The sequence below is a fragment of the Eretmochelys imbricata genome, chromosome 4, assembly GCF_965152235.1.
Source record: "Eretmochelys imbricata isolate rEreImb1 chromosome 4, rEreImb1.hap1, whole genome shotgun sequence".
Taxonomy (NCBI): Eukaryota; Metazoa; Chordata; order Testudines; family Cheloniidae; genus Eretmochelys; species Eretmochelys imbricata.
Genome location: NC_135575.1, coordinates 127,410,957 through 127,424,068, shown reverse-complemented (window position 1 = coordinate 127,424,068; position 13,112 = coordinate 127,410,957). Strand labels below are relative to the sequence as shown.

General features: G+C 43.1%; 1 protein-coding gene across 1 annotated transcript in view; it reads left to right on the top strand.

Annotated features, from left to right (window-relative positions):
• NSD2 (nuclear receptor binding SET domain protein 2) overlaps positions 1-13,112 on the top strand; it is a 150,060-nt gene that overhangs the window by 68,881 nt on the left and 68,067 nt on the right. Inside the window, exon 6 of the mRNA XM_077816182.1 lies at positions 10,610-10,754. Coding sequence (XP_077672308.1) covers positions 10,610-10,754 — 145 coding nt within the window. The remainder of the gene's footprint in view (positions 1-10,609; positions 10,755-13,112) is intronic.

Sequence of the window (13,112 nt, the reverse complement as noted above, 5' to 3'; positions counted from 1 at the left end):
GCCAATTCCTTCAGCACTCTCGGATGCAACTCGTCCGGCCCCATGGACTTGTGCACGTCCAGCTTTTCTAAATAGTCCCTAACCACCTCTATCTCCACAGAGGGCTGGCCATCTCTTCCCCATTTTGTGATGCCCAGCGTAGCAGTCTGGGAGCTGACCTTGTTAGTGAAAACAGAGGCAAAAAAAGCATTGAGTACATTAGCTTTTTCCACATCCTCTGTCACTAGGTTGCCTCCCTCATTCAGTAAGGGGCCCACACTTTCCTTGGCTTTCTTCTTGTTGCCAACATACCTGAAGAAACCCTTCTTGTTACTCTTGACATCTCTCGCTAGCTGCAGCTCCAGGTGCGATTTGGCCCTCCTGATTTCATTCCTACATGCCCAAGCAATATTTTTATACTCTTCCCTGGTCATATGTCCAACCTTCCACTTCTTGTAAGCTTCTTTTTTATGTTTAAGATCCGCTAGGATTTCACCGTTAAGCCAAGCCGGTCGCCTGCCATATTTACTATTCTTTCGACTCATCGGGATGGTTTGTCCCTGTAACCTCAACAGGGATTCCTTGAAATACAGCCAGCTCTCCTGGACTCCTTTCCCCTTCAAGTTAGTCCCCCAGGGGATCCTGGCCATCCGTTCCCTGAGGGAGTCGAAGTCTGCTTTCCTGAAGTCCAGGGTCCGTATCCTGCTGCTTACCTTTCTTCCCTGCGTCAGGATCCTGAACTCAACCAACTCATGGTCACTGCCTCCCAGATTCCCATCCACTTTTGCTTCCCCCACTAATTCTACCCAGTTTGTGAGCAGCAGGTCAAGAAAAGTGCCCCCCCTAGTTGGCTCCTCTAGCACTTGCACCAGGAAATTGTCCCCTACGCTTTCCAAAAACTTCCTGGATTGTCTATGCACCGCAGTATTGCTTTCCCAGCAGATATCAGGAAAATTAAAGTCACCCATGAGAATCAGGGCATGCGATCTAGTAGCTTCCGTGAGCTGCTGGAAGAAAGCCTCATCCACCTCATCCCCCTGGTCCGGTGGTCTATAGCAGACTCCCACCACTACATCACTCTTGTTGCACACACTTCTAAACTTAATCCAGAGACACTCAGGTTTTTCTATAGTTTCGTACCGGAGCTCTGAGCAGTCATACTGCTCCCTTACATACAGTGCTACTCCCCCACCTTTTCTGCCCTGCCTGTCCTTCCTGAACAGTTTATAACCATCCATGACAGTACTCCAGTCATGTGAGTTATCCCACCAAGTCTCTGTGATTCCAATCACATCATAGTTCCTTGACATCACCAGGACCTCCAGTTCTCCCTGCTTGTTTCCAAGGCTTTGTGCATTTGTATATAAGCACTTGAGATAACCTGTTGATCGCCCCTCATTCCCAGTATGAGGCAGGAGCCCTCCCCTCACAGACATTTCTGCCTGTGCTTCCTCCCGGTATCCCTCTTTCCCACTTACCTCAGGGCTTTGGTCTCCTTCCCCCGGTGAACCTAGTTTAAAGCCCTCCTCACTAGGTTAGCCAGCCTGCTGGCAAAGATGCTCTTCCCTCTCTTCGTAAGATGGAGCCCGTCTCTGCCCAGCACTCCTCCTTCATGGAACACCATCCCATGGTCAAAGAATCCAAAGCCTTCTCTCCGACACCACCTGCGTAGCCATTCGTTGACTTCCACGATTCGACGGTCCCTACCCAGGCCTTTTCCTTCCACGGGGAGGATGGACGAGAACACCACTTGCGCCTCAAACTCCTTTATCCTTCTTCCCAGAGCCACGTAGTCCGCAGTGATCCGCTCAAGGTCATTCTTGGCAGTATCATTGGTGCCCACGTGGAGAAGCAGGAAGGGGTAGCGATCCGAGGGCTTGATGAGTCTCGGCAGTCTCTCCGTCACATCGCGAATCTTAGCCCCCGGCAAGCAGCAGACTTCTCGGTTTTCCCGGTCAGGGCGGCAGATAGATGACTCAGTCCCCCGGAGGAGAGAGTCCCCGACCACCACCACCCGCCTTCTCCTCTTGGGAGTGGTGGTCGTGGAACCCCCAACCTCAGGACATCGCATCTCATGCCTTCCAACCAGCGGAGTCTCCTTCTGCTTTCTCGCCCCAGACATATCATCTGGTCCACTCTCCGCAACGGTACCTGCGGAGAGAACATGAAAGCGGTTAGTTACCTGTGTCTGTGTTACTGGAACCCGGACATTCCGCTTACCTCTTCTGGAGGTCACATGTTGCCAAGCTTCTTCACTGGCCTCTTGGCTCCTCTGTGCAACCTGCTCTATATCTTTAGAGCTTTGTGCCCAGAATTTCCAGAATGGCCCTACAAGCCTCTGTAGACACGGTGGACACAGCAGCCCGTACTACTGCAACTGCTGTGGTTTTGCTGTGGTTATGATCTTCATGGCTTCCTGCATCTGGCGTCCCTAAAGATCTGCAGACCAAAGTGGAGGACCTCCCCTTTGATAAAGACAAACTGTTTTCCCAAAAAAGGATGAACTACTTCACACCATGAAAGAGTCTAGTGCAACACTGCACACCCCAGGTATTCACCCATCTCTTCCCAGGAGACAACGATACAAACCTTACCAAAGACTGCGCACACAACAATATTATCGGCCTCAACCCAAACCATATGACTTAAATAAGAATCGCTGTAGACCACCTAAGCGCAGACAAAATCAAGCTCAAGCAACCACCTCCCACCCATCCGGGAATAAACAACAATTTTGAAACGTTGGTCGAGGGTCTGCGTGACCACCCCTTGATTCCACAGCCTACTTGCCCATTTGGCCACCGCCACCAGAGTTTCCAATGCCTGGCAGCGTATTACACAGGATCTCTGGGTCCTCGAAATAGTTCAATCCGGTTACTCTATCCTATCCTTCCCCCTTTCCCGTCCCTCTTCAGGGACCCCTCTCACGAGCACCTACTTCGCGTAGAAGTGGCTCACCTTTTCCAGCTAGGCGCAGTGGAACCTGTGCCGACGCAACATCGAGGGAAAGGGTTCTACTCCCATTACTTCCTGACCCAGTAAAAGACCGGGGGATGGAGGCCTATGCTAGATCTCCGCCAACTGAACAAATTTGTGAGGATACAAAAATTCAAGATGGTCACACTGGGCACAGTAATTCCTGCACTGGCTCAAGGGAACTGGTTCACAGCCCTTGACCTACAGGAAGCTTATTTTCATAATAATTCATCCAGCTTACAGAAGCTTCCTATGATTCACAATCGGTCATGACATTTTTAATACAGAGTTCTTCCTTTCAGCCTCTCCACAGCAACGAGAGTCTTTTCCAAAACTCTAGCCATGGTCGTGGCTCACCTCTACGAACATGGGATCACGCTTTTCCCCTACCTGGACGATTGCCTCATCAAGGGCAACTCCTATGGCGAGACACTTCAAGCTACCCGTTTCGTCATATCCCTCTTTCACAGCTTAGGCCTCCAAATACACATCCAAAAATCCACCCTGACACCTACACAACAGATCAAATTCATCGAAGCTCATCTTGACTCAGTCCAGAGCAGAGCCTTGCTCCCATATCACAGATTCCTTGCTATCATGCAGCTCATACGCAAGCTCTCTATTCGTCCCAGGACACAGGCAAGAATCTGTCTACAGCTCCTTGGTCACATGGCAGCCACCACCTTCGTGGTCCAGTATGCTAGGCTGCACATGAGATGTCTTCAGGGCTGGCTCAATTCCAATTTCAAACCCAACAGACACACCTTAGGGACGCTGCGGACTCCTCCTCCCAATGTTCTAGCTTCCCTACATTGGTGGACAAGACCAGAAAACCTCTGCACGGGGGTTTCCTTCCATTAACAATCCCTAACGCTCATGCTCACCATAGGCGCTTCCCTAATCAGTTGGGGAGCGCATCTAGGGGGGCACAAGGCAGGTGGTCCACATCAGAGACGCACCTACACAACTCTCTTAGAGCTCAGAGCAGTGAGGCGAGCATGCCTTCACTTTCTTCCCCTCATAAAGAACAAAAGACAACATAGCACATATGTACTACATCAACAGACGGGGGGAGCCCGATCACATTCGCTTTGCATGGAAGCCATCCGACTATGGAATTGGTGCATACAACATCAAATACAAATCATCGCTTCCTACCTACCAGGCTGCCAAAACACTACTGCCGACGCACTCAGCAGACACTTCTCAACAGAACACAAATGGGAACTTCATCCCGCAATACTTAAACAGCTCTTCTCCCTCTGGGGCACCCCATCAATACACCTGGGTTGTGGCAAGGAGAATTGAAAATGTCAGCTGTTTTGCTCCAGAGCGGGACTCGGGACTGCATCCCTAGGAGATGCATTCCTCATCCCGTGGAACAACTCTCTCCTCTATGCCTTCCCAGCAATCCCTCTGCTACGCAGTGTTCTTCGGAAGATCGTAGCCGACAAGGCCTGGGTCATCCTTACAGCCCCAGCTTGGCCAAGACAGACGTGGTATCTTTATCTACTCCGCATGTACTCCCGTCATCCACGTGCTCTCCCCAACAGGCCAGATCTCCTGTCCCAGGCCAACGGACGGGTTCTTCACCCACAGCTCCTAAAGCTCCATCTGACAGCCTGTTTCCTTCATGGTTCCAAACCCATGAACTAGCCTCTTCCGACCAAGTCCGATACGTCCTCCTGCACAGTAGAAAAGACTCCATTCATAAAACTTATCTGCAGAAGTGGAAGCGTTTCGCCCTCTGGTGCTCACATAATCACTTAATGCCCAATACGGTGATCCTCCCTAACATTCTAGACTACCTCCTGAAACTAAAACAGGACGGATTTTCGCTCAGCTCCATCAAAGTACACCTGGCGGCTCTTACCACCTTCCATGACCTGTTAGAAGATTATTCACTCTTTACCCATCCCACCATAAAACGATTTCTCACTGGCCTGGTTCTTCATGCTCTCATGAAACCTCCATTTGAGCCTTTGGCTACCTCCTCTCTTCTCCATATGTCCATGAAGGTAGCTTTCTTAGTTGCAATAACATCAGCAAGGAGAGTAGGTGAAATAAGTGCCCTGATGGCCCATCCTCCCTACACAATCTTCTCCAAAGACAGTCACTCTAAGACCACATCCTAAATTTCTCCCTAAGGTGGTATCCACCTTCCACCTTAACCAGCCTACTTTTTATGCCAAACCTCACAAGACTCCACATGAGACATCTCTGCATACGCTCCATGTCAGGCAAGCAATCGCCTTTTACTTAGATAGGACTAAGCCATTTTGTAAATCTCCACGGCTTTGTCTCCATCACCAAAAGATGGAAAGGTACGGCTATCTCTAAACATCATCTGTCCAAGTGGATCTCTGACTGCATCAGATCCTCTTACCGTATTCAAAATATTCAACCGCCCGAAGGCATTAGAACTCACTGCACTCAAGCTATGTTGACATCTGTTGCCTTCCTATATAACGTAGCCATTTCTGACATCTGTAAAGCGGCTACATGGTCATCTGAACACACGTTTGCCAAACACTATGCTGTCACTCAAGATACCACGGCAGACACCATAGTTGGCCGTAATCTCTTTGTGTCACTGCTTCCCATGATAGTCCCCCATTTTATAAATATAGTCTATATTTTTTGTTCCTAGATGCATACATTTCCATTTAACTGTATTAAAACAGATTTTGTTTGCTTGTGCCTAGTTTTATCAAGCAATCCAGATTGCTCTGTATCAGTGACCTGTCCTCTTCATTATTTACCACTTCCTAATTTTTGTGTTATCTGCAAACTTTATCGGTTTCTTCCAGGTAAGTGATCAAAATGTGAAAAAGCATATGGCTAAAACCAATCCTTTCGGGACCCCACTGGACACGCATGCACTTGGTGATGATTCCCGGTTTACAATTATATTTTGAGATCTATCAGTTAGCCAATTTATAATTCATTTAATGTGTGCCATGTTAATTTTATATCGTTCTAGTTTTTTAATCAAAATGTGTAGTACCAAGTCAGATGACTTACAGAACACGATTATCTTCTTAACCACACCTGTAACTTTATTTTAAAAAATCAAGTTAATTTGATAGGATCTATTATCCATAAACCTATGTTGATTATCTACATTACCCTCCTTTAATTATTTTATTAGTAGAGTCCTGTATCAGCCATTCCAGCATCAATCTTGTCCAGCATCAATATCAGGCTCACAGGCCTATAATTATCCAGGTCATCCCATTAACCCTTTTGAAAAATTGACCCAACATTAGCTTTCTTCCAGTCTTCTAGATCTTCCCCAGTGCTCCAAAACTTACTGAAAATCAGCATTAATGATCCAGCGAGCTACTCAGCCAGCTCCTTTAAAACCCTTGAATGCAAGTTATCTGGACCAGCTTATTAAAAATGTCCAACTTTAGTAGTTTCTGTTTAACATCCTCCAGAAATCCTTGGAGTATTGGTTGATCATAGGATGACTATGAGCTGCCAATGTGATATGGCTGTGAAAAAAGCTAATGTCGTCTTGGGATGCATCAGGAGAGGTATTTCCAGTAGGGATAAGGAGGTTTTAGTACCGTTATATAAGGCACTGGTGAGACCTCACCTGGAGTACTGTGTGCAGTTCTGGTCTCCCATGTTTAAGAAGGATGAATTCAAACTGGAACAGGTACAGAGAAGGGCTACTAGGATGATCCGAGGAATGGAAAACTTGTCTTATGAAAGGAGACTCAGGGAGCTTGGCTTGTTTAGCCTAACTAAAAGAAGGCTGAGGGGAGATATGATTGCTCTCTATAAATATATCAGAGGGATAAATACCAGAGAGGGAGAGGAATTATTTAAACTCAGTACCAATGTGGACACAAGAACAAATGGATATAAACTGGCCACTAGGAAATTTAGATTAGAAATTAGACGAAGGTTTCTAACCATCAGAGGAGTGAAGTTTTGGAATAGCCTTCCGAGGGAAGTAGTGGGGGCAAAAGATCTATCTTGCTTTAAGATTAAACTCGATAAGTTTATGGAGGAGATGGTATGATGGGATAACATGGTTTTGGTAATTAAATATTCATGGTAAATAGGCCCAATGGCCTGTGATGGGTTTTAGATGGGGTAAGATCCAAGTTACCTGGGAAAGAATTTTCTGTAGTATCTGGCTGATGAATCTTGCCCATATGCTCAGGGTTTAGCTGATCGCCATATTTGGGGTCGGGAAGGAATTTTCCTCCAGGGCAGATTGGAAGAGGCCCTGGAGGTTTTTCGCCTTCCTCTGTAGCATGGGGCACGGGTCACTTGCTGGAGGATTCTCTGCTCCTTGAGGTCTTTAAACTACAATTTGAGGACTTCAATAGCACAGATATAGGTGTGAGGTTTTTTTTGTAGGAGTGGTGGGTGAAATTCTGTGGCCTGCGTTGTGCAGGAGGTCAGACTAGATGATCATAATGGTCCCTTCTGACCTAAATATCTATGAATCTATGAAATAACAGTGGAATCAAGAGTGTTCTCATCACCGTATTATGAGGCTATACTATGTTTTTCCCCAAATACAAACCAGAAATATTTCTGTCTTTTCTGCATTACTACTGATCATTCTACCATTTCCATCTAGTAATGGATCAATACCATTCTTCTTGTTCCTAATATATTTTAAAAAACAAAACAAAAACACCTTGTTGTCCTTAACTTGTTCCTAATATATTTTAAAAAACAAAACAAAAACACCTTGTTGTCCTTAACTTTGGCCATTAATTTCTCCTTGTCTCCCTTTGCTTCCTTGTCATTTTCTGCAATTCCTAACTTCAGAATTATATTGATTACTATCAACTTTCCCTTTCTTTCATGTCTTATATATTACTTTTTATACTGTCTTTGCTTCCTCTCTAAACCAGGTTCATTTTTTGTAACCAGCACAACCTAGTGGGATTGTGGCTTTTTGTGCAACTAATAAGGTATTCTTACGTGATTCCCAATTATCACTCAAGTTTTTTATTAAATTCTTCTTTCCAGCTGAATTAGCTCATAATTGTTTTCTGCTTTGTGAAATTGGCCCTCAATTATTGTGCCCAGGGATTGGACAGTAGTTGGAGTAAACTGCAAGGTCAAGTGATGTCTGCTTGAATATTGGGCCACCTATTTGTGTTTTCAAGGAGTTTGATCGGTGGGCTTCTCGGAAAGGGAGGCATTGACTATTTCCATTGGTAGTGGGCATAGTTATTCTATGCTGGTTTTTACTAGAAGGGAGGGGCATGGATCTCATTCACGAATTGTGGCTCTAAAACTTTCCTGGGCTGCTTGAGTTTTGGTATATGTAGGGAGGCCAAACTCAGTAAGGGTGATTTGGCCGATGATACTCTCTGATCTGGGGTGGAATTCTTGTTACTGATTATCAGTTGATCTCATAATGAAATATGCTGACAGCTCTGAAGAGTGTGGGCTGGTATCAGTAGTAATGGATATCATGTGATTGGACTGCTGTGCTAACTCATTGACGCTTTGGCCTTGTATTTGTGTGGCTTGTTCTTTTAGGTTAAGTTGAAAACCTGGAGAGTCTCTGGGAGTGGACAAGCTTGGGTTGTTCACTGTGCTAATGGGTAGGAAGGAAGGCTCTGATCTTTGCCTTGATGAGGTGGTGGTGAGACCAGGAAAGTGAAACATTGGCAACGTCTCCCATATCTACTCCTGAGCTGAAGATAGGTTTAAACCTGTGTCTAGTTGCATGTGTAGGTGCAGAAACTTCCAGGACAATCCCATGGTTTTCATGTAAGCCATGTACTATTGTATAACTTGCATTCTATATATGGAGATTGAAATAACAGGACAAGGAATTAGGGAGATTCCAGTACTATTGGGCAATCATTCTGAGTTCTTCCAGGAAGTTGAGAAGGTTTCTATATGGACCTCTGTACACCACTAAGCACCCTAAGTGTGTCTTGTCCTTCTCCTCATAGATCATATAGATGCACTCAAATATTTTTGTCTTGGATGGGATAAATATTTTTGTCTTGGGTGGGATGTCTTCTGCAACTGAGATAGTTGGGAAACAGGACTGCTACTCTTCTCTCTCCCCCCCACCCCCACCAGTGTCTGTCTTTATCCTGGGTTGTATAGAGCAGGGGTTCTCAACCTTTTGTTTGTTTTTGTTTTGAGGGGCCCCCCACATGCTATAGAAACTCCAGGGCCCAGTCTCCGGGCTTCAGCTGCCGGGGCGGGGGATTTGGGGCTCCTAGCTTCAGCCACAGGGCGGGGTGCCCTCAGGGCTCTGGACTTCAGCCACTGAGCAAGGAGGAGGGCTTGGGGCATTAACCCTGTGGAGTTGCGAGCTCAGGGGCTTCTGTCTCTTGGGGCTCCCAGCTTTAGCCCCACAGGTTGGGGGGCTTAGAGCTTTAGCCCCATGAGTGGCACCGCGGCTCGGAGCTTTCAGCCCTGCGAGAGCACTGGGGCTTAGGGCTCTAGGTTTCAGCTGCAGGGCCCCACGGGGCCCTGAAACCAGCTTGTGCGAAACACTGGTATATGCTGTGGGGTTGGGTATGTTAGGATAGGGTTAGAAGTGACATTGAACCAAATCTTAGTGATGTAAGCAAGGCTGGGTGCTTTATTGAAAATAAGATAATGAATGGTGCTGGTTTTATTGGTGGCTGATCTTGTGTTCATCAGCAGAAAATTTGGGTTGTTGTTTCCTTCTCCATTTAGTGATTTTACTGTTGGAGAATGTGGTTTTAGGGGCCTCGCCTTCGGGTGTCTCCTAGTGTGTGTGGTGCTTTTGAGGGATGCCTCCTCGGACCAGTGATAGCGGGGATTTGGGAGGATGAATAGTACTCAGTCTAGAACATCTGAAGGTGGTTATGATTCAGTTCTCCAGATCTGTAGACCAGAAGATTTGCATGATTTTAAACCACATATTCGATTTCACTTTAGTATCCCATTTAATATTTTTAAGCTTTTAAATTTAGTATCCGCTTTTCCATTTTTGTTAAACAGACTTCTCTATGCTACCTTACTTTCCAAGAGTATACGATCAAATCAGGGCCACTATGCTTAAAACTCAAATGTTTTTGTATCCTAAGGATACCTGCCACACTTGGGCTTCTTCATACTTGATTAGATTAAACAAAGTATAAAAAGAAAATACAGAATGTAATCTAAAATATGTAAAGTGGTCTGGGAAAATGTTAACTAAATTATTGCCAGCACGTATAATAATTAATCTATCTGCCAAACTACTTCTAAATACTTCTAATTACTTTAGTGGAATCTATGAAGGCCATCACTTGTTTATTCCAGTAGTGTTCACCTAATTTTTTATTGTGGTATTTATTTAAATTTTGCTAACTATGAAATTACAAGGATTTTTTTCAATGATGTGGTTCGTCCATACTCAGTATTCTGAATGTTAAAAGGGGTCCAAGTTATTTTTTTAGAATTATTTACTGTACTTTATAATTCATGCTGCTGAAATCTGTGTTGCTAAAACCTTATTTTTAGGGATAAATGGGATATGTAGGGAATCTTCCAATCTATACTGTAGTAGTTCTTTATGAATATAGTAGGAATTTGAAGTGGGTTTCTATGTATTGAACCACTGTATTAGAATAATACAAGTATGTACAGCACTCTTTTAATGTTTATCTCTTTAATGTATGCCCCATTTTTGCATAAACAGGTGGTTGCTGAACATCCAGATGCTTCACGTGAGGAGATTGAAGAACTGCTTGAATCGCAGTGGAATATGCTTAGTGAAAAACAGAAAGCTCGCTATAACACAAAGTTTGCCATAGTGACCTCTCCCAAATCTGAAGAAGACTCTGGTAAACGTAAAACTGTGCTAGTGTACTCTAACTAAATTTGATATACATAGTGATGTTAAACTAAGCACATATTTGAGACCTGTAGGGAAAACAGCTATCATTGTTTTCTGGTTTTAATTCTTGGTGTTTGTGCCAATAGGAAAAGAATGCCAATGGTTACAATAAAAGCAATCCATGAAGTCTACATTCCTTGCTCATTGTTCTACAAAGTTGTTATATGTAAACATTCTACTGTTTAGAGATTGGTGGTTTCTCCTTCTTCTTCTGCCCATAAGCAGTTGCCATTATCTTCACTGCCCACTAAATGTGGGTGGTGGAAATGGGAAAATCAGGCATTTTTGTTAATGTAAACGTATGGGTTAGTTCTTAAGAATAGTTTAAGAAGTGGTTTATAAAATATAACCAGTACTGTCCTTTCTTTATATATATATATATGTACACACACACACACACATTTTTAAAAAAGTGTTACCTCATAACATTCATTAGCTCAGGAAGCAAGTGTTCCAAACTTTATTCTAAACCTTTCTACCATTTTGGCATTTTATTGTGGTGTACTGCAAAGCTTTTAGGACAGCATAAGAAATTGCAACATAACTTTTTTGCTGTTAACTAAGATTCATGGTCTTGATAAACAACAGTTTATTTAGAATTTTGATATGCTAATTTGAGTTCTTTGGAGTAGCTTCCTTGAGAAGGAAGAATGGAGGGTGTGTGGCATTTTCTTGACCCTTCTCAGTCCAGTTATAAATGTCTGGTATACATAGTGTTTTACAGCACTATAGGAAGGCCTGTTGTGGAAGTATTTGAAGCTACCAGGTGCTGCTTTGGGCAGTGACAAGAATGAGAGGGAGTGTGTGAAAGATCGTCAGATTTGAAAAAAAAAAATGTATAAAAATGGCAGTCAGTTTGTTATCTTTGTGTGTGAAATAACATTTTGTGGAAAATTCACGAAGTTTTTAACAATTTTAAGTGTCAAATATTTGGATATCCTTTTTTAAAAAAAACAAAACAACAACAACATTCTGTATCTCTCAAGGTTCATCATTGAAGAATATTGGAGAGGCCAAACGTAAAGTGTTTCAAGACTCACCTAAAAGGAGATCAAGATCCAGAAGTAATTGAAATTTGTGTTATGTGCAATTAGTTCATCATTATAAGTAGCTATTGAGTGTACCTTTTATGTAATCACCCACGTATCATAACCTCTTTATTTCTTCTCAGATGTTGTCGTCTTTAACTTTAGAGTTTTAATGGATCCCAAATTAAATATCTAAACACTGTAGTACTGAATTTTGTTCAACTTCCTCAGTGTCATATTGCAAGAAATGTAATTGGAATTGTACCTGTACCAGGTGTTGCTAGTACATATCTTTGTGTACGTTTTCAGTTCTCTATAAATGAAAACATGTCAGTTCAATCATTCCCCCATCCAGACCTTACCAGAAAACGTATTGGGTTTTTTGTTTTGTTTTGTTTTTTAATGCTGGCTTTTTGTAAATAGCAGGTTCTCCTGGAGCCATTTTAATTTAAATTGGCAGATTCAGAGCTGCTTTGAATTTAAGATGATAAAAAAGTCCTAAATCAATTGGATATAGAAAAAAACCCAATTTGACAACTATTTTTATTTTTAAGGTTGCCTGCCTTTATTTGAAATATTTATCAGAAATCAGTTCCCATTGAAACAGAACACTTCTGGCTGTAGAACAAATTTAAAATGGTACTTTTGCAAAAGATTTTTAGATAATAAATTTATGGTCTGGGACTCTGTAATTTCTCCATGTTAAACATGCAATGTGGTCTCTCAACTGGAGGGTCAATGTTAAGAGTAAGTGTACTAGGTCCCATCATGCATCATAAATGAACCAGACCTCTTTCTAAGCCATTATCATACCAACTGTACCTCAAAAAGGTAGATAACTAAACTTAGTAAGTGGCTATGTAGACCAGTCACTGACCTTTTGTGTTTGAGCTTACATTGAAATTAATCAAATGAATTATGATGTAAAGAATTCATGTACAATAAGTTAAGTAATCTTATTAAATCTTCTTTAAGGTTTTGGTTCACAAAACAGAAGTATAATGGAGTTTTTAAGGCCTTCTATACACTTGTATGTTTAAAGATAGGAATTGCCATGCAAGAAAAGGCCGAAGTCCATATGATGGGTGATATCCTGTCTCTGACAGAGGCTCCTTAATGGATGTCTTCAGTCTCCAGTACCTGTATCTATATCCTTGGGAAAACTTAATAAAAGAATGAGGAAGACATTAAAAACTTTTGTTCAGTGGTAAAGCACAGTTATAGCTTTATAGAACAGCTCTTTTATTTGATAGGACACAAATGTGGAAAATTACATA